This window comes from Ixodes scapularis, unplaced genomic scaffold, assembly GCF_016920785.2.
Source record: "Ixodes scapularis isolate PalLabHiFi unplaced genomic scaffold, ASM1692078v2 PGA_scaffold8__174_contigs__length_109621045, whole genome shotgun sequence".
In the NCBI taxonomy this organism is placed as follows: domain Eukaryota; kingdom Metazoa; phylum Arthropoda; class Arachnida; order Ixodida; family Ixodidae; genus Ixodes; species Ixodes scapularis.
The window spans coordinates 9,622,408-9,644,596 of NW_024609883.1; the positions used below are offsets into that span (position 1 = coordinate 9,622,408).

Genomic DNA, 22,189 nt, shown 5'->3' on the forward strand with positions numbered 1-22,189 from the left:
CTCCCGGGTTTCGGCACCATATGTTGAGGAACCAAGGAATATGAAGGCAATTACGCTAGTCGGTGCGACCTTTTCCTTTACTGTTCGTTTTTCAGACTGATAAAAATTACAAAATGCATGAGCTCCCGCCGCTTCTCTTCTTCCTCATCGCCCGGTTGCAACATAGGGAGCGCTTTTTTTCAATGCGGTTCTTTCAGGCGATCGGGGTCACCTGCCTCGTATAGCTCTCCTCCACGAGGGCGTCGCCACCTTGAATTGCGGAACTTCTGGCACGAGGGCCACACCGCTAAGAAGTTGAATGGAAAGCGCCGAATGAACAAGGACGAAGAAGGGGACAGAGACAAAGCGCTTTGTCTCTGTCCCCTTCTTCGTCCTTGTTCATTCGGCGCTTTCCATTCAATGATGTACCAACTAGCCCATTTATCTATTTCGCTAAGAAGTGTTCAAATTGTGATTGTCGCTCCTTGTTTCTCCTCTTCTATATTTCTTTTACTCATTCCAAGTTGTAAGGTGTCGCATTTTTTCCTTCCCCCCCATACCAGCAACTATGTGGCTGGACGAGGGTAGACAAAAGAGGCCTATACCACTGGCAGATTAGGTTTAGCAATGGCTCTAATGGGCGACACTGACAGCGGCCCTATGGGAGGGCGAGACGAAGCGACTTCGAAATCCGCAAACCCGACTGGAAGCTTGTACGTCGTACCGCGACGGTGCTCCAAAATGACGAGCCTCATTCGCAATTCGAAGGGGTCACCTAAATTACAGGCTGATGCCTCGCCGCTCAGAAAACGCTTCTGGATATTTCGGGGCACCATCTTCGATCCAGGTTTATTTTAAAAACGCGGAAATGCGGTTCCCGATTTAACGAACAAATTCGGATTCCCTGTGCAGCCTACGCACGAGGTCTTCCTTCCGCGATTTTACAAAGTTCCCAATTTAACGAAATAATTAGTGGGTCCCGGTGACTTCGTTAAATCGAGGTTCAACTGTAGTGAATTATAATGCATGCATTTCTGCCCGCTGCTGGATTACCTGATCGAGGTCTTTTTCGGCCGCTTCGATGTTGTCCCTGGCCTTCTCGATGGCTTGCTTGGCACGGTCCTGAGCTTGCTCCGCGTCATTCAGGTTCTGCAGCACCTTCTTGGCGGTGTCCAAGATCTTGTTCGCTTTGTCCCTGCAAAGCGACGGGCGTAAACGGGCTGGCAGAAATCTTTGGCACAATGTTTGGGGTACGGGAAGTGGTGGCTGGACTAAAATAACCGGCAGGTTTTCACCGATCTGCAAAGAAGTAACAGCGATAACTCTTATCATGCATAGTAACAGCCACTTTCCTGCATATCTGCTCTTTTTTTACTCGATAACAGCACAGCCTTGTAGACACTCCAGTATATGTAGGAAAGGAAACACAGCGCACACAAGAGTGAACACTTAGACTAAATCGAGACAGGTACCGTTATGAGTCGAGGGGTGCTTCACATCTGATATTACACGCAAATAAGAGTTTGACGGTGAGAAATGTGCGACGGTGTTCACTGCGAACCGTAGAGGTAGTAGAAGACACTGCCGCCTGCAAAACCCAAGTGCACACGCTTTGCCTTGCGTCGTGGGACAGTGCATGTGTGAGTGTTTAGTGAACCAACGTTTTCTCCCTGACTCAACACCGACGCCGCAAATAGAGCTGGGAAGTCCCCGTAACAGCTATCGCTGTAAAACAAGGCATTTACTGTAACATACTGAGCAAGCACCCACCGAGGAATTTGGGGCTAATCATGAAAAAATAAGGATGAGCACTTGTTTGTTAGATCTGAGAGCAGAATAGCAGAGCTGATGTGAAATAGGGTAGTCCCTTCTTTGATGCGACAGAATGAACAAGCCCAGTGTTATTCACATAGGATTCACCTCGCCAAGTCAGCTCGTGCCTTGAGCTCTTTAGCCAAAGCCAGGTCAGGGCCGGTCTCTCGCAGAATGGCGTCAATGTCGGTGAGGCTGGCGATGGTTTGGTTGATCTCCCGTGCCAGTTCACGAATCTGCTCTGGCTCCAGCGAAATGGACAGGCCGGTGCACTGTAAAGAAAGTAAACAGACAGTTCTTTTCCCCACTTCCGTTAGTCACGTTGAAACATTAGTTGACATGGAGCAATCGGGTTTATTTTTTTATTGACATACTATTAGTCTACGTAAAAAATGCACTGAAGTGCTTTTAGAAAGAATTGTCTTTTTGTGTTATATTGTTTAATACGTGTCAGTCAACAACTGTATCTAGTTCCAGATTACAATACTGCCTACTGATCTCACGGCAATAAAAATCGTGCAAACTCTTTTCCCTCGCGCTCTATTTTTTTTTTTCTGGACCAAGGTTGATATCATTGCGCCTTATTTTGGGCACGTTGTGCATCGCATTTTGACAAAGATGCAAAATGTTAATGGTACAAAAGGTGCAAAACAGAAATTTCGCTTCGAAACTATCCAACTATATTTTTTCTCGCCTTTCATCGGACCCAGAGTGATGTGTCCGCCCAACTCCGTTAGATGGATGGATGGATGGATGGATATTGATCATGTTCTTTATAACGGATGGTAGCTTATGCCACCTAGCCGTGCCAGGTCATCGCGGTTTGTCTTTGTTGCGCTTCACTCGTCGACGTCGCGCGTCGTAACGTTGACGAGCACACGTGCCCGATTACGTTAGCCGACGCTGGCTGCGAACGGGAGTCTTTATACAGACTCATGCGCAATGCGACATAGCGCAACGTGGCCCAGCATGCGTCGGCGCAGCGCACGACGGAAAAGCAAACCGCACACCGACGACGGTGGCTTTCCCAGAAGCCTTTGCGCGGGCGCCCCATTCGAGAATCTGGACGTTGGGGCCGCGGGGCCAGTCGGAGTGTGAGAGAAGCTCATTTCTGCGATCTGAACCTGCTGTTCTGCGATGTCTCCTGTGCCGTTATAGTGTTCCTGCGTTAGTGTGAATATTTAACATTGTGCGATTGACTGGGCGAGTGTGTGCGTGTATGTAGACTGCTCCGAGGATAAGCTACCCCCGAAATGCTTCGTAGGCTTAACGCGCGAGACTTCATGAACATTGTGCCGGCAAAAGCTCGAAGCTCAAAGACGTGCAGAAGGGAGAGTTAAATAGAATTAAGGATGACCTAATGCGCGTGCTATATATGATCATGTGCTAGTCATACTCACCGGCAGCTGTGCTGTTTTTGATCGAAACAACAAGCGCCGTCATATCTATGGGGATTGGCTAGTGAAACATCTGCTGTTTAGCCACCCAGAAATTTTCACCTAGGGTGTCTCAGTTTGCAAACGATAGTAGCGGTACGCGACGAAGATGGGACCGAATGCTGTATTGTTTGAATAGGCTCTGTAAAGTGCGCCGGAATTTCGAACGCGTACATTGTGTAATTTAGACATTGTACACCGTCTTCTGCACTAGCGCCTTGAGTCAACATGAAAGGCTAGCTATGATGATAGCACACTGCCCATCTGTCAAAAAGAAGTCGCTGTGGAGGTAATGCATCGCCTCCATCCAAGTATCCCGGCGAATTCACCGGAGTCAATTCGACACGACTCCAGCAAGCCTGCCAAGCAGCTAGCTTCGACAGATGCAATATTGGAATTTTTTTTTTTTCCGTCGATATTCCCATCATTTTTTCTTTTTCGAACTGCTAACCACTGCCCAAATCGCTGCTTCAAAGCATGACCACACGACACAGAAAAATCACACGCACCGATCACATGGTTTGTCCCATACGGAGCGTGATACAATACGGCTGCTACGTTGTTTTGCGCTGGCACGCGTTGCGTTCGTCCCAAACGGTCTTATACGCCAAAGAATTTCTAATTCTAACGGCGTCAGATTGTGAATATCCATCACGTGCACGTGCAAACAGCTGCTCAAACATAGTTTGTCCGAGGCAGCGGCAGCTTGGGACCACTTGGGATCCAGAACCACTCCGCTGATCCGTCCATGCACACGTGCACATTCAGCACCTTTCTTGACCACTTCACTCGAGGAATTTGCCGTAAGAAAGGGCGTGTCCGCGCCCTTTGAACATTTCTTAAAGAGGGAAATAGGCCACGCACGACTGTAATTTTTAGATTTTTGGAATGCTTCCAGCGCGCAGATTGCATTGCCACCATAAAAGGACGTTCTCAAAAAAATGACCGCATCTCCACGTGGTGAATGATAACTGCAATAATCCTTAAAAAACGAGCGAGCTGGTGATGATTCATGGTAATAAAACCTGAGACTCAGGAACACAGATTGGGGCGAAGCTCTGGTGGTGCTGATAATACCGCTTTTTTGAGCATTTGACCGCAGCGCCCTCTCGTCTATAAACATTAAGCCAATGCATGCAAAGTTTAACGCGATTATATACGCATTTGACCGCAGCGCCCTCTCCTGTATAGACGTTGAGCGGCTACATGCAACGTTTCATCCATGACATCCCCAGCTCTTGAGTTACTACCACAACTCAGAGCCCCCTACTCGTCCCGCAGTCGTGACCGAGTGGTTAAGGCGATGAACTACAAATCCATTCGGGTCTCCCTGCACAGGTTCGAATCCTGCCAACTGCGCAAACATTTTTTCTTTTTTTAAGAAGACAGATCGGATGGCAATCGATGTGAACACTGACGCCGGATGGACAAAGCTAGACCCTAAGGAGCTTTGCCCCTAAAACCACTTCAGTGCATCTTTAAGGATTTCAATAGGAATGGCCTTAACAGCCAGACTTTGAAAAGCAAGAAACAAAAATAAAATAATGACAAACAAAGCATGTGCAAAAATGCAGGTATATAAAACACAAACAATATACCGTATTTACTCGCAGAATGAACGCACTTTTTTCCCAAAAATCGATGCAAAGTTAGGGGGGGCGTTCATTATGCGAAGTAAAACGTTTGCGTCCGTATTTACTCGCATAATGAATGGCCCTTTTATCCTGAAAAATCGATGTAACTTCTTATCTCTTTGCGCGCGGAGCGCGACCCGGTAACGAAACTGGGCTGTGCAAAAAAGAAAAAAAAGCTCCTCTTTGTTTTCTTTTTCTCTTAGTTCCTTGGGTTGTTCTTTTTTTTTTTTTTATCGCCTTTCGCAAGCTGTTTCGTTTGCTTAGGCCAGGGCTCCTCTGCTTATCTTTCTTATCTCCTTGCGCGCGGCGCGCGCAAGGAGATAAGAAAGATAGCGCAGATTGGTTAGGGGGGGGAGGGGCCCCCTAACCAAACTGCGCTGTGCAAAAAAAGAAAAAGCTCCTCTTCGTTTTGTTTTTTCTCTCAGTTCCGTGGTTTTTTTGTTTTGTTTTTTCCTTTTTGCCGCCTTTCGCAAGCTGTTTCGTTTGCTTAGAGGGCTTCTCCGCTCGCTCGCTCGCTCCCTCCCTCCCTCTCCCTTCCCCCCTCCTCCTCCTCCTCCTCCTCCTCCTCCTCCTCCTCCTCCTCCTCCTCCTCCTCCTCCTCCTCCTCCTCCTCCTCCCCCCCCCCCCCGTAACCAAACTGCGCTGTGCAAAAAAAAAAAAGAAAAAAAGCTCCTCTTTGCTTTTGGTTTCTCTTAGTTCCCTGTTTTTTGTTTTTTTTTTCCTTTTTGCCGCTTTTTGCAAGCTGTTTCGTTTGCTTAGAGGGCTTCTCCGCCTTTCTTTCTTACCTCCTTGCGCGCGGCGCGCGACACCAAAATCCAAACTGCTCTGTTCAAAAAAAAAAAAGCTCCTTTTTTTTTTTTTTCTTGCTTCCGTTAGATCTTTTCGAATTTTTTAACGCCTTTTGCAAGGCGTTTTGTTCGCCCACACTGCCCATGCATTCGCGACCTCGCTGCACCAGGATAGAAAAGTGCGTTCATTTTGCGCGCGTGAGGGGAGGGGGGTCAAAATTTTGACGTCGGAGTTGGGGGCGCGTTTAATACGCGGGTGAAAAAAGAAGTCGAAATTTTGAGAGCCGACTTGGGGGTGCGTTCATTACGCGAGTGCGTTCATTGTGCGAGTAAATACGGTAAACCAAAAGCAATGCTCAAAGTGCAAAAAATAGAAATGGCCCTATACCACATTCTCTCACGTATAACCTGTATCAACATTTAAAGAAAATCAAAGGCAAAGTAGGGGTGCAGGTTATACGTTGAAACCAACACCACATGAATTCAGGCAAAGACGTGGTTCTGAGGCTGCCTTGGCTGTGTCTGTTCACACAATCAGCTCGTCCCTTGACAATCGTGTTCCTTGTGAACTAATCCAGTGAGATTTCTCCAAAGCTTTCGAACAAATCGGTCGCAAACTCCTACGTAACCCACCCCGCAGCCTTGGCATCCAGGGAACATTTCTTCACTGGCTACATGACCTGGTATTTAACAGAGCACAGCAAGATGTGTTCCACAGCTCATCATCCTCTCCCAGTACCGTGCTCACCGGAGTTTCCCAGGGCAGCGTACTGGGGCCAGAACTCTTCTCCATCAACATCAGCGGTTCTAAACACTAATGTCTCAAGTACTCCATCCGGATTGACAAAAGTGGTGGAGAACCTCATTCACCAAAAAAGAAGGGAGGGTATTGGCTGATTATAAAGACAAAAGGGTAAACGAAGGAAACTAAATGTCTGGAAACCAATTTGGATTCTCTGAAACGGAGAATAATCAACTCTACTCACTCAGTGCACATGGTCTGGTGTATTTAGCTTTGTAAAACAGCCAACACTAAAAAAAAAAAGTTTTTGTGCTTGGCTTGATTGATGGCCTAAGGCTTCGGGACCCTAAGAATGCCTTCAGGACCCCCATTTTAGAACCACTGATCTACATCAATGACCCGACGACGAGCCTCGACTCCAAAAACAATCCTGCATGCCGATGACCTAACACTCATTCAACCCCTTAAAGGCCGACGACCAGACTCCAGATTCTGCAAGGCAAAACATCCTCCTCACCATGGGGGAGAAAGACGCAGGCAACGGTGGACAGGGTAGAAGGGGGAGAGGAGGAAGCGGGGGAAAAGTGGAAAGCGCGAGCTGGTCGTCGGTTTTTAAGTCGACTGACACCTATAGAGGACTCCAGACCAACCACGACCTTTGCTACCGCTGGTCCCAGGACAACAAGTTTGCTGCTCGACTGTGCCGAGAGTGTTGCACGACGATTTCCCACACAGTCAAGAAACAAACTAAACCCACCTTAGGCGGCGCCCCCTATACCCCACGTATTTTACGCCGAATTTCTCAATATCACCCACGACCAAAAACTGGGAAGGGGGAGGGAGCATGTGGGGATGCCAGGCCCTGGCTGCGTGATTGGTGGGTGGATGCAGGGCTGGCTGCCCTTGTCCCCCCATCCGGGTGTTAGGGTGCCAAGCGGCGGATGCCGGCGTTTGATGTTCGGGCGCGCTCGGAGGTTGGGTGGGGGCAGGGGCAGCTGGCTTTGCCTCTGCGCACTGGTCATTCTGGCCCGAAACTCATCTCCTCTCTGCTTCTACTCGTATACCACACCCCCTCCCCTCCTTCACCTCGTATATATCATACCCTGCCTCCAGCTGGGTGATGAGGGCACACAGTCTGCAAAGGCCCCGGCCTATCCCCACCGCCTGCATGCCTGGAGTGCTTACCGCAACGAGCGCGATAAATTACTATAAAAAATACTTTACTTTGGGGCGGTTGGGAAAACTTGGGAGCTTTAGGAACCTGCGACGGTACTCTGGGGAACCGACGAATTCCTAGGAACACCGTTCGAGAACTGTCAGTGCATAGCTGTATAGCTTAGCGAGTCAAGATCAAAAAACGTATTCGCTGCTTCGAGGACAAAGAAGGAAAGTCTCACCTCTTCGGCCAAAACACGGATCTCGGCCGGCCTGGCTCCGGCCTCGTTGAGGAACTTGTCGATGCGGTCCAACAAGTCCTGAAGGTCGCTGCTCACGTCCTCCGACTGGTTCTTTGCTGTCTGAGCACGCTCAAAGGCCTTCTTGGCCTCATCCAGCGCCCGCTGCGACTCCTTCTGGGCTTTGCCCACCTGAAAAAACGGTGGTCGTGAGAAAACAGCCTCCACAAATGACCCCATTAGCGCAGAATGTGGGGCCCACGTGGCCCTCATTTTGTGAGTGCATATGTACAGACTCAGCCCATATATCTATGATTTTTACACATATCCTGCGAGCTTGTAGAGTTAAACCTCTCGAATTAGTCAGGGAATGAACCTAAGTTTTTAAAACGATAGTTTTATAATGGAAACCGTTTACGGGCTTTTGTTCCTCGTGTTGGTCTGACCGCACAACATCACGTCATGTGTCATCAATTTCCCCACTAAATTTAGCGAGGAAATTGACGTGACTGTTTTAAGTCGTGGTGTCAGATAAGGCCATGGCGTCATGTGATGTCAATTTCCCTGCTAAATTTAACGGTGAAATTGATGTAACGTGACCCGAGGTCACATGATGTGGTCACGTGACATGACGTCACGGTGTCGCATGACCTCACATAATATGATGTCAGGCCACATAACAACAATTTCCTTGCTAAATTTAACGGGAAAACTGATGTCGGTCACATGACGTGGTGATGTGATGTGATATCACGGTGTCACGTGACCCGACACCATACGACGGCTAACGATTTTCCCGCTAAATTTAGCTGGGAAATGATCATGGCATCACATGTCATTACAGTCGCTGACCGTTTTTTTGGACTCCGATAATTCGGACTTGTTCGATATTTCGGACGTAAAAGCGGAACCGTGACTTACCCCATAGAAATAGTGTATATTCGCGACCAATGTTTCGGACAGCTTGAAGTCCGAAAGATCAATTATTCGAACAAAATCATTGCGAGAGATCAGCGGGGAACACCACCGAGAAGCGGCCATTTTGAATTCTATGTTGGCTGCAAATGAATTGGCTTGGTTTGGCAACGCTACTTGAGTACTCCAGAGTCCTACCGCTAGGTGACGCTATGCTAGTTCTTTTTTTTTTTCATTTAGCTGCTCGTCATCATCATCATCATTATTATAATTTTGCTTTGTTTCCTTCCATCCCTTCGTGCATCCGCCACATCCGCCCCAAATTCGCGTCGCCTGTCGCCATGTTGCGGTATTGGATTTGCGCCTCTCACTCGTTCGGACAAAGCTGGCTTGGACGTCATGGCCCCATCTGTTGTTCTGCCGCCGCAATGTGTCCTTAAGAAACGCAGAAAGTACTCAACCATAACACTAGAAAAGAAGGCAGCGATCCTCAAGCTAACAGGAAGTTGCCGAACGCAAACGGAGGCGCAACCTGAAGCAAGGCACTATTTACGGCTTTTTTAAGCCCACTCGGAAGTAATAAAGGCAAGTTTTTCAATCTGCTGATTTTTCGGACTGCTCTATTATTCGAACGTTTTTACGGTCCCTGCGAAGTCCGAATAGTTGGTCGGCGACTGTACATCGTCACGTGTCCCAATCAAGTGCTATCACACATTCATAGCATTTAAAGGAATGTCCAAGTCGGGCAATTTTTTCTCCAGTGTTTCTTTTTCCCCTTTCCTGATATCTTAAGGAGAAGAGGTCTTTTAGAAAGACTCCCAAAAGCATGAACAAATGTGTCTCTTTTCTCTGCCACTCGTGAATGAAAGCAGACAGATGGAAATATTTTTTAGCTCTACCAAACACTTTTAAGTCAGTCACAGGATATGAAACGCGTAAAATCAAAAACGCGACCAAAGGTAGCGTAACGCCTTTTTTCTGAGATATATCTCGGCAATCTTTGGTTGCTTTTTAATTTAAAAAAAAGGCTGCACAAAATTACAATTTTAGGCTTTGATAGGATGCTTACGACGAGCTTATAAAGTGCTTTGGGACAGTAACTTGCACAGGCTTAAGTCATTTTATCAAAACGAAAGAGCCATCTTCGACGAAAGTGCCGGATGATCGATCACAGCATGACACCTACCGCTGCAAAGAGAGTGCGTGCATCGGATTCCTTTTTGGCGAGAAGTTCGTTGGTTTCCTGTGCCATGGCCAGGGTGTTGTTGGCGCGTGTCACCGATCCATCCTCGCAGCCCAGACCTCCGCAGCTGTTGCACCCCGCACCGCCACACACGGGGTCGCAGCGCTCGACGGTGCCTCGCTTGTAGCACACCAGCTCATTCACGTCCGAGATTTGGTCTTCGAGGTCGGCCACCTGGGATGGTTTAGGCCGAGGGTTAGTAACTCCCTTCCCCACTCCTTCGTCTCAACATTCTTAAAGTGAAATAGTCGGAGGTGTAGAAAATATATGACACCAGGGAGAAAGGCATTGATGTTTGGTTGATAGTTGTGCATCAATACATTATTGAGGTACGCTTAAATTGGGAAGAAACCTTGCTCGAGGACGATCAATGCGATTGATTGTCCTCAATCGTAGGGATAGGGATAGTTGCAGGGACAGAGGGGAAAGGGATAACCATAAAAACAATCGGAATAGAAACAATTATAGGGAAAATAAAGAAACAAACAGTGGGGATAGGGAAGACCATAGGCACAATGCATAAATGATTAGAGAAAATTTGTACGGCCGAGCAAATTCTTGGGTTACTACGAACTACGTTCGAGAACCCAGGTAATAGGGCGACCGAACAAACTACGTGCGCAATGGGTCCGCGCAAGTTCTTCAAATCTTATCAGCCTCGCAATTCTTGCCTACCTGCTCATGCTGCAGTCGAACGTCAATGGGAGTGCTGGCCACGACCGTGGACGCTAGTTCTTTTTGCCGCGCACTTGTCTGGGCTCTAGTTCTTGAAGATGCGTTCTATACTCAGTTTAACATTAAGTCCGACCACAGCCAACATTACGACCCGATGCAGCCAGTCAAGAAGCACCAAAAGTATATTGTCATGGCGCTCATCGTCACTGCACGTCTGCTATCACCGGCTAAACAAGTCGCACGCCATGAATGCGGTGTAATCCTGCATATTTTTCTGCATGTGATTGGTCTATATAGCAAACGCTCAAAGATGGCAAGTGCCGTTACAATACGCTTTTGGCATTGCTCAATTGTCCCAACGAGGTAGAGGGGCTTAGAGCGATAAACTGGTATCCCGTTCACCAGGCAAAAGTGATCCCACACTGGCCGCCGCCATGTTGTACAATTTTGACCATTAGACACGTGACCATACCAAATCCTGAGGCGTTTACGCGAAACTGAACCAAGATTTGTGTTGCAATATCGCTGTAAAAAACATAATAAACTATTTTTTGAATACTGTTAGCCGCAGAGATTGGTGTCGAGCTCCGATAAAAACTCAAAATACAGCACCGCAGCTGACGGCATCTAGCGGAGGCATTGCGAAGCTGCCCGAGTTTTAGTTGCAAAAGCACATTTTGGACTTAAGACAAACTAAACAACTTATCTCGTCCGTACTGTTATTAAAGATCAATAAGCAATTATTTGTTTGCGGTGCTTGGTTAAAGTCGAGACGTAAAACTCTAAGGTCACGTGTCTAGTGGTCAAAAATGTGCAACATGGCGGCAGTCGGGTGGGGGTCACTTTTGCCTGGTGAAAGGGATACCAGTTTATCGCTCCAAGCCCCTCTACCTCGTTGGAGGAGGCTCACTTGTTGCCCGCCCGGGCAACCGCACACGCGACCAATGGGAGCGCGCACTCGGATCACGTGCTCACTGAAGCCAATGAGCATCACCGAAGTGCATTCTGGATTTTGACGTTTTCTGCACCTTACGATGGCGCTACAGCAATGTTATCGTCGCCATTTGAGAGAGAAGAAAACTGCCTTTCGAACGCGCCCGACATCGCCGTCCTCGGTCGCTCCTTTTGCAATAGATAATTCTATTTTTGCGTTTTCTGTCACGTTTTCGACAATTTTCGGGGCACAACTGTTCATTCGTTGCTAATTTTGCGTCAATTAGGAACCCACTACAATAAATAAATTTTTCCGGTTGGCTCATTATAACATAAAGAACAAAAAAAAAATATTTTCACAAACTCAAATTTTTTTGGTTTTTCCGATTTCAAAATTTGCATCCCTTGAAAAACAAACCTGTTCTTGAAGCTTTCGTAGTGCTGCTTCATTCTCCTGATAGGTGTCATTGTATCGGCTGGCGGCACTCTCCAACATGCGCTCAGTGACGCGTCTCGTCATCTCCGACTTCATCACGTCGTCTTGGGCACCCCTGGCTCGTGCCACCGCTAGCTGCGACCGCTTCTGAGCCTCCCGGGTGATGTTCAGTGCCCCTGAAGAAAAAATGCACACACACATATAAAAAGAAAAATAAGGAGAGTTGGCAAGATTTAAAAAATTTGCCCCTTCCCCGCATTATTATGGCAAGGGCAATAGTAACACGGATCGCATTGTGTGTTGCTTCGGTATTATAGTGCACAGAAAAACCTGGTGTGCAATTTATGCCTCGACAGTGTGAGCTGTTTTGTGTGATGCGTCTCTGAAACTAAGTCCCGCCAAAGCCAGTGCTTCACTGAGGGTGCAATGCAGTCGGCATCACTGAACAAAAAAGAAGTGCACAAACAAGCTGGTGTAAATTGAATGCAAGTAATTCAAATCTTAAGAGTAGATTAAAAAAAGGGAGACAATTCACAAACACAGTCTCAAATGAAAGTTTGAGGCTTCAAGCTTGTCTTGTCCCCTTTTTAACACTAGTCTCGGTTTTTTGGGATTGTTTTTACAGCGCAGCTCTTAGGTGCCCCTTTCCGGCTTGAGCGGCGTCACCGTCGCCGTAACCGTGAGGTCACGTGACCCCACTGAGGTCACTTGAGCCCGGTGACGTCCTGGACCCCGTGAGGTCACGTGAGCCCCGTGAGGTCACGTGACCCCCGTGAGGCCACATGATCCTCGTGAGGTCACGTGACCCCGGTTACAACACGTGACCCCAGTAAGGTCACGAACCCCCACGAACCCCCGTAACGTCACGAGGGTCACGTGACCTCACGGTTACGCCTACGCCGTTCGGGGGGAGAAGTAGCAGGCAGGATGAAGAGGAGGGAGGAGGGGTATACGCTCCCCTCAGTAGCCTTCCCTCCTTTTCCTCAAGAACTGCGCTCTATTTTGGCGTTACACGGAGTTGTAAACGCAGGTCCCTGTAAAGAAAGAGCACCACGCGAAAATTCTCCAGTCTAAAAAAGCACCCGGCAAAGCCTGAAAGCACTCACTTTTGAACTGCAGCCCCTCTGGTTGTGTAACGAATCTGCATTTGCGACTGCACACCCCAGCTTTGTCCCCGCTATTTTGCGTCTCCTTGTTTCCTCTAAAAGCACATGCTTGTTCTCGTTCCCTTCACCTCCTGCACACTCTCATCTCATGCTATATGTGCAAATGCAGTCGCTGCCTTGTGGCAACATTTCACACTTGCCTTTCCCACATGTACTGTTGGCCCAGTTGGTTCAGCAATGCATTCACAACCGGAGGGGCTGCAGTTCAAAAGTAAGTGCTTTCAGGCTTTGCCGGGTGCTTTTTTTAGACTGGCGAATTTTCGCGTGGTGCTCTTTCTTTACAGGAACCTGCATTACAGGAAACTGCTAGGAGCCAGCCATGTCAGACATTCTGCGTTAAAACGGCAATATACTTTGAACAGCTGCTGTGGGTCAGATTTGGAACAAAATTGAGGCTTCGGTGAATCGCGGGCACTGATCTCATAATCACGGAAGCCACAATTCCAGTCAAAAAGATATAGACTATTTTTCCAAACAAAGCGCATCAAGTTCGAAACAAGCTAAGACTCTTGGTGACACATTGTCTGCCACTCTCAGGTTTCCAGGAGGTTCGAGGACGTCGTACCTCAAATCAAAGTTGTCTTGTTTCTACTTCATTAGCCTTAAGTGAGTGATAGAGATAGAGATGATGAAAAAACTGAGAGGTTTGCCTGGACCAGTCGTTCCGGAGAGCTACATCGTGCCGGGGGTAGGGGAACAGGGATTTAAAAAAGCAGAAGAGAAGAGAGAATGAAAAGGGAAAAACGTCGGTGACGACGGGTGTAGTACCATGATGTAGGAGTTGGGATTTTACATTCACCTCACATTGCCTCCTAAATATAGCGCATCGCATCAAGCCAATAAACCTCTCCGAGAACGGGAACTGCACTGTTGTCCGAATCTCGTCGAAAATGTGCACTCGGCAGAACGCAACACAAAGAAATGACGGAAGGTAACAGGAGAGAATTGGATGCGTATCTCGTGTGAGTCTAGACGAGACGCACCTTCGACGTTGGCTTCCTGCAGGGCGGTGGTGTTGTCCCTGAGCGCCTTGGCGTCCTGGCCCAGCTTCTGGGCCCGCTCGTGGATGTCGGACAGGGCCAGGTTGGCCGCAAAGGTGCGCTGGGTCACGTTCTGGGCCTGCTGGTCCACCTCGTCCAGCTTCAGCTGGCTCTCCGTCAGGTTGCGCCTGCGGCCCAGTCGTTTCGGCGGGTCAAGAGCCCAGTTCCACAAAAGCCACTTCTGAAAGTTTCCAGGGCTGAAATCACCGTGACTAAAGCCCGGTTCACGCATTTGCCTTTAAGCGTGCTTAAGTGCTCCGAGCTTGCTCGCAACAGCTGACGTCGAGAAAACACTAGGGTGCCCAGACTCGCGAGTGTTTTGAGCTGTTTGATCGGGGTCGAGCGATTTATAGACTGCGTTCGAAGTACTGTCGAGGCCAGTTATAACGAAGTCAACGGGAATCGGAAATCACTTCGCTATATCCGCTATTTCGTTATAACCGACTTCGGTTAACGAAGTGCAAAAGGGAATGGCAAATCGTGATCGCTTCGTTGTAGCTGCTATTCCGTTATAACCGGTCTCGACAGTACAGCTGGTTCGAGGAGGAGGCAAAAAGGTCAATCATCCGCAAGTGTCTCTGCCTTGCTCCCTCCCTCCACCACCGCATCCTCCTTGCCAGTGGACGACGCATGCACACACGTCCAACTTGAGCGGGAAACGTCCGCCATTAGACTACGGACGCTCTCCACAGGTAGAGTCGATCCTTCTCTTAAATCTAGGCTCTACGGATGGAGGAGACAATGGCACACTGGCACAATCTATTGGGCAGCCCAAGCACATTTCTCGTCTTCCGATCTACGTATACATTTTTAGTGCCCAAACGCAAATGCGCGAGCCAGCTTCGAGACGGGGGTGGCGACATTTGCAACCCCCTCGGGGGTGCCGAGAAGCGCACCGAATCTCCTCGATGAGGGACTGCCGGTCCATGAGGTCCAGGCCCGTGATGTTGGCCCCGTTGAGGATCTCCTCCACGTCGTGCAGCTTGTCCTCCATCTCGGTAAACTCGTGCGTGTACACGCCCGCCGTGCCCAGCTGCTTGATTTGCCGCGCCGAGTGGATCATCTGCTGCGTCTCCTCTGGAAGGGACGAGGCGCACCAAGTGAGACGGGCAGGCTCTCAACCTTTCTCGCACACCTCGACCCTTTCGAGTAGAAATAGATTATTATTGTTATTATTTAAAACGTTGGGGCACTACCTCAGGCACTCCCGCCCAGACGCCCCTTTGCAAAGTATGTTAGCGACATGTGCAAATCTGTGCAGCGTGACGTCACCGTCACGTTGTGATTTATTGTCACATGACATCATATAACCTTATGCCACACGATGTGGTCGCATGGTATTGCATCACGTTACACCATGACTCAATACCCAACATTATTAGATCTAATGACATTGCTGACACCGTGACATTATAAGACATCTGGACTTTGCAGCAAGTCACATGGCACCGTGACATTACACGACATGGCATGGCACGACATACTTCACATGGCTGCGGGACTCGTGGCACCAGCCACACGACAATGCGATAATCATAGTGGCGTCCCGTTGAATTCAGCTGTCGACAGCACGATATGGTCACGATAATTGGACATAAATCTCGACTTTTGTGCCCTTAAAATACATTCAAGAACTTAACAGTCTTCTAAATGGCAATGTGTACCGAAAGGATAGCGATGAACCTTCCCAGCAGTCTCAATAACAAATCAACTATCAGGAGTTCAGAACCTGCATTTAACAGTAAGTGTTGAAGCAACAAAAAAGAGGAAGGGGAAACTGTCTGGCTCGTAGTGGTGCATCAGTGAGTGGAGTAGCATACCTGAGGCTGTTCCTGAGCTGGAAAAGCTTGGGCACAAAAAATTAGCGGTTACTTTGAGACAAAGTTTGACGATGCATGATATGCAATCGTTCTGTAGATTTTGCCCATTTTTTTTATTTGTATGACTCGAGACGTTATTTTATTAGGTTAATTAACATTTGAATCATAAATAGTTTGACTCTTCAATCGTAGTTGCACTCTGCATCCTAGTCTTGGCTTCGATGAACTGCAGAGCTCTTTCTACGTGTTTACATTTCGCATCCCGAGCCTTCTTTTGTGCCTAGTTGGAAAGGCATTGTGCATTTCTTCCTGCAACACGCTAAGAACCGACGTGGAATCGACGGCTTGCATACGGCATTGGCGGTACTCCAAAGCCATTGCTATGTCTCAAAAGACCACAGACATGCGTCGCTGGTTGGCAATGCCAGTGACATGCGCCACCGCTAGTCAGTGAGTGGCCGGTGGCAATCCTTTCGCGGAACAATGTTTCCTCGACGGATCATTCCGTCGACGGTTTGTGTCATCAAAAGGTTCCTGCATTCGTTTCATCGATGCACACTGCGACGTCTAGTCGAAAGCGTCTTTCCAGGCACAGCACCACAGTTGCCACCGGGGCGGCGGTTTTAATGATTCTCGGTGCAGGCTCGGGCCTAAGATCACATTAAAATTTCCCCGAGTGAAGAGAGGGGTGTCTGCACTATGCGTGAAGTGTTTGAATGTTTAGCATAAAGGCTTGCAAATCTGTTTTTGCCCCACAGAAGCCGCCTGGGTGATTCCCCCTTAGTGAATCCTGTAATCCAATCGAATCCAGTTAACCAATTCATTTAGTAACAAGAATATGATATCTATGAAACGTCGCAGCAGCACGTGTCTATAAAACAAGTTTCCACGAAACATTGTAGTGTTGACGAAATGTGTGTCCACAAAACGTGCGTCCACGAAAAGTTGTCCACGAAACGTGCTTCCATAGAATGTGTTTTGGCAAAACTAGAGAAACCCGCGACTGGCTGGAAGATGGACGGAGGATGAAAGACAAATTTTGAAGGCTTGGTTTCGTTCGAATGCATCTCATGAGTTAAAGAAAGATGCCGCTCACCCTTGAGTTCCTGGATGATGCGGTCCCAGTTGTCGAAGCACTCTCCGCAGCTGTCGCAGTAGGGAGCCCTGCCCGTGAAGCCCCGAGCACACTCCTGGCACCGGTCGCCCGCCACTCCCGGGATGCAGACGCAGCTGCCGTTGTTGCGGTGGCACTGGCTCGTGGCCGCCCCGGGCACGTTGCACTCACACTCTGTGTTCGTCGGAAATAGAGAGAAAAATAAATGTACCGTAAAATCTCGCATGAACCTCCCTGAGAGGCTAAAAATACCGAGACGTTGCCCAATCCCAATTTCCGACAGCATTCACACAAAACTGCGTGATCTGTGGTATCGGTACGTGTGACAAACGAGTTCGTAGCAGGATCCCGCGTGTTTATCGCACCATAGAACCGAATCAGAGTTTTCTGTGTCGAGAACTTGCACGCACAATATCGATTCCCGTAATGTGACATCGATTTCTGTGACACGTAAGTTTGTACCAGGTTTTCGCGTGTTTATCCCACCATGAAACACGAATCTGCAGCATCCGCGATTTGTGGTGTCCGTTCTGAGAAGATGCGAGTTCGTAGCGAGTTCTTCCGTTTTTCTGTTCGTGATCTGCATGCACGATATCGGCTCCCATGTCACGCAAGTTTGTGGCGGGTTCCCGCGCGTTTGTTGCACAGTGAAGTGTATATATGTTGCATCCGCAATCTGTGGTATCTTTTCCCTAGACACCGGAGGTTGTAGCGATTTTCCACGCGTTTATCGTATAGTAGAACTTGAATTCGCCCCACCTGCAATCTACGGTATCAGTTCCAGTGTCATGTAATTCTTAGTGAGTGCCCCAATGTTCATCGCTAACTTTTTATAAAAAGTTGCTTTCACATCCCCAAAGATGGCCCACCCCATGTTTTTACCATTTATCTCTCCATTCTGGGAGGGCGTCCTTACGCGATATTACGGTATATCGGTGCACCGGCAACCAGAGTGCTTTTAAATCGACCGGCTTTGGTGTTTGCATCAAACTCACGGTAGCAACGAACTCTGGGGTTTCCCCAGTGGAGGTCCTGGCACTGGTTGCACTGGCGACCTCCGTGGCCCGGCTTGCAGGGACACTGCCCGTCGAATTCGTTGCACTTGAGGTCGTACGAGCCCTGGGGGTCGCAGCCGCAGTCTTCGCACCCTTCCCCGCTGGCAATCTTCCAGAAGTTGGGGGCACAGCGGTCGCACGACCGGCCCTCCACGTTTGGCAGGCAGGGACACTGGCCTGGCAACAGAGGGAATGGCGTGTGAGCACCAAGGCCACTTGTACCATCGCACGAATTGCAACAGAATTAGCCATGTTTAGGAAGTTGTTGGTGAATGACTATGCATCAACAAAAGATTGTAAGTCGACTCAGTCATAGATCGGCCACCCTACTACTGCTTGCTTCGGAGGAGACGAATATTGCACTCATGGCTGTACCCCATAACGCATCCTAAAAACAAATATACCATGGTGATCAAAGTTCTTTGAAGGTGCTAAAGGCATGCGTTTGGGCCAAACTTCATATACGATAAATGTAAAGCAAAAAAAAAAAAAAGAATGAAGATGGGACAAAATCTGTCTTCATCATTTTTGTTGCTTTCCATTTATTCTTGTAACATTATCAACATGCTCAAATTTATTAAGCTGGCAACTGCCTCATGCTTTTGTACGCCTCTTTTATTTATGCATTTATGGTGTCACGCAAATTTTCGAATAATAGTTTCAAATAATATGCAATTCGATATTCGCTTCGAGAACTGCAATATTCATATTTTTTGAAGTGTTGATCGTGTTACGTTAGCCCGGTGAGTGTGCTTCTTAACATGTATCAACACGACAGACCGGGCCGCGGACCGATTGATCACGTGATGCGCGGCTTGCGGGCCGCCCGGCTACAATGAGCATCCACACGGCGGACAAAAAGAGCAGACGACAGAGGAAACGGGCCGGTCCAACCCTCGACGTCACAGCTCCGTCAAACTCATGCAGCGAGCTGCTTTGAGGCTATTTGTAAGTAGAGCACAATATAGCTCCTACGGAGGAGTATAGAGCTCTATTTGTAAGGAGCCAAGATGGAGGTTGAACGAAAGAGACGCTTGGCTGCGGTGGCCCTGGCGTTGACTATTGAGGACGAGGAGGACTTAAGTGAACCCAAAAAGGGCATGCAACTATCGTCCCACAAAGCGTGAATTGCTCCGCGAGCGCGGTGAAGTAAAAAGTTGCATCGTCGCACCATGCCGCCATCGTCGCACAACAAAAGGTTTGTCTTCTTCGTCTTCAACAGTTGGCGCCAAAAGAACACGACTTTCGATTTAGATTCCAATCCGAACAACAAAAGTCAGCTTGCTGCCAGACTTATCACTTCAATTATATTAAAAACGCTGCGGTCCGCCGCCAAGGTCCGGGCGAGAAAAGTCGCTTGGCATTTCTCACAAGCGCGGGCCGCGGACCGCCGGCGGACCTCGAAAAGCGGTGACATAAGATCACGTGATGCGCGGCCCGCGGACCAAAACAGCAATTTGGTCCGTCGTGTGGATACACCTTTACCGAGCACCGGTCCACTGCAGTAAAGCAAGGCCAGCTAAGCTTGGTTCAACAGGTGTGGCTTTTTTGCAGTGCACCGATGCTTGATAAGAAGCGAACTCAAGAGGGCTAACCTTCCGCGATCAACATTTAGAAAAGTAGAAATATTGCAGCCACGGGCTTAGGAGGAAAGCCCATTTTCAAAGCGGCATGGTGCATACAAGCACCTGGTGTATTAAAAAAAAACAAAAAAACAGAAACTTTGTGAATGGTGATATCTACATTGCAGTAAAATCTTAAAATTTAAACTGGCATGCATGAGTATTGTGTGTTAAGTAGAGATGCCCTGAAAATATATGTTAAGCATACATGATAAAAAAAAATATGTTTGCATATAGCGAGGATATTAATAAATTCCCTCGATTAGGTATAGCTGAGCATTGCTAAAGGTTTAACTTTATGTCAAATGTGTCGTGTACTTGCCATCTAAATGTAGGCATTACCTTTTCAAAGGTCACAGTGAATAAATATAGTTAGATTAAAATGAACTTATACTAGAACTAGACAAGTGGAAGCTTGGCAACAACCTTCACAAGTTCAGCTGGGTTTTCTTTTAAGCATGGAGCAGTAGTGAAAGGCTTAGAGAAACTATTAGATATTTGATTCAAAATTATTCAACCAAACTACTAGTATTCGCTTTAAACTTGCTTTGAGCTCAAAATCCACTATTTGCAGATGCCTAGACTGTATATGTTGCAACTCATTCCAAATCTCATCCCAGTTGATTCTGGGTGTCACCTGACTAAAGCCCCTTGATGTGTTAGTGTTTGTCTTGCTACTAGCCTTAAATGCACCAAGGCATGGGGCCCATACCTCATGAGGCCCATACCTCATGTGACCCTTGGAAGCAAGTGGCAGCTCAGCACTAAAATGAGTGGTCCTCAGAAGCAAATGCTTCCCCCTCATATAACCCGCACCCCCACCTCACTACTCTCGGAAAAAAACAAAAAAATGCCCCGCACATTATCAGCACTAACCATGCAAAGCAATGTCCAGATCTCGCTAGAAACCATATCTTTATTTTGAATACACTCATTGCTGCAGTCACTGCAGCTATCATCTGAGGTGCCATCATTGCTTCAGATAGCATCGTCATCTGTGCCGTCACGCAATTTTTGAAACTGTTTCTCACAATCTCGTCTGGAAAAGCCGCGGTCACGCTGGACCTCTGCCATACAGCGTGACTGCAACTTCTTCTCTTTTCGAAGAAGCTTCGCGATGCCCAGCTATACCTAATCAAGGGGACTTAAAAATCTTCTTGCTACAGTCTAAGCTCATTATAACAGACCTGGTTACAACAGATATTTGGATATAACATATCGATTTGTGAGGTTCGGTTGGTTTTCCTCTATGCACCATTGACTCAACTTCATATCTGCATACAACATACTCCTTCTACAACAGACCAAAATCTTGGTCAAAATCAAGGTCTGATATAACGAGCTTAGACTGTATATGCCACGGCTGGTATGCACCAGCCGTGGCACCAGTCTTCGGATCGCGGAATGATCTTCGGTCATTGCTTACGGTTTGCAGGCTCCATAAAGGCAAACCTTATATGTCTCATCGTTCAGTCGACCTTCGAAGTCCTTGAGTGAAAACACGTTGACAACATGAAAAGTATAAAAACACGTCGGCGACACAAAAGGTATGAAAACGCATCGGTGACACGAAAGGTACCAAAACCCACAGTTTGCCACTGTACCACGAGATGGCGTTACTTGCGCCAGAATCGGCGAAGGCGCGCGCGCAGCACAAACCCAGTGGGAGAGGAGGACACTCTCGCTCGGGCAGCAGTGAAGAGCGGGCGTGCGACATGCCGCGAGATTAATAGCACCCAAAGTGTGTCGTCAGAGAGCGCGCTGTCTTCGGAGGTTCGCTATCACCGGGATTGGCTCTTGGGCTTTTGCCTCGAAGTCGTCCTAGGGATAACAGAAGAGACCCTGTGAATTTTCTTCCTCGATTCTCGCATGCATGACTCGTCAACGTCGTAGCCGTCGTAGTTCCGGCCTGCCGCTTGGTTTCCGATCTCCTCGGCAACGGACCTGATGACAGTCAGCGTGGAGCAGCATTGGACGGTCAGACGTCAGTTGCTCAGCCCGCAAAAGCAATGCGAAGATGGCTACGTGAGGAGAAGAAAGCCCCTAGAAGAGTCCGGAGAAGAGGGCCCGTGGGGAATCGGTCCCTACAGCTTCGTGAGCATCGAGGCCGCACTGCCTGCCGAAATTCGCTTATAACCTGCACCCCCACTTCGCCTTTCATTTTATGCGGAGCACAAGTTCGTCCGCTTTTTTTGCAGGTGGTTGTGGTGACGTCAGAATGCCGAGCTCTGATTGGCTCTGATTGAAGGATAATGGGTAAACCCCAAGACAGCTATCTTTGAGGTCTACCCTCTATCCTTCAATCAGAGCCAATCAGAGCTCGACGTCTTTCTAACATCACCACAACCCCTGCAAAAGAAACGGACGAACTTGCGCTCCGCACAT

General features: G+C 48.2%; 1 protein-coding gene across 1 annotated transcript in view; it reads right to left on the reverse strand.

Annotated features, from left to right (window-relative positions):
* Positions 1–22,189, reverse strand: part of LOC8041283 (laminin subunit beta-1) — a 97,985-nt gene that overhangs the window by 17,056 nt on the left and 58,740 nt on the right. Inside the window, exons 20-28 of the mRNA XM_029993932.4 lie at positions 18,123–18,359; positions 17,110–17,301; positions 15,090–15,270; positions 14,137–14,321; positions 11,970–12,163; positions 9,887–10,117; positions 7,789–7,977; positions 1,900–2,063; positions 1,033–1,174 (exon numbers count right to left, since the gene is read on the reverse strand). Of these exons, the coding sequence (XP_029849792.2) occupies positions 1,033–1,174; positions 1,900–2,063; positions 7,789–7,977; positions 9,887–10,117; positions 11,970–12,163; positions 14,137–14,321; positions 15,090–15,270; positions 17,110–17,301; positions 18,123–18,359 (1,715 nt within the window). The remainder of the gene's footprint in view (positions 1–1,032; positions 1,175–1,899; positions 2,064–7,788; positions 7,978–9,886; positions 10,118–11,969; positions 12,164–14,136; positions 14,322–15,089; positions 15,271–17,109; positions 17,302–18,122; positions 18,360–22,189) is intronic.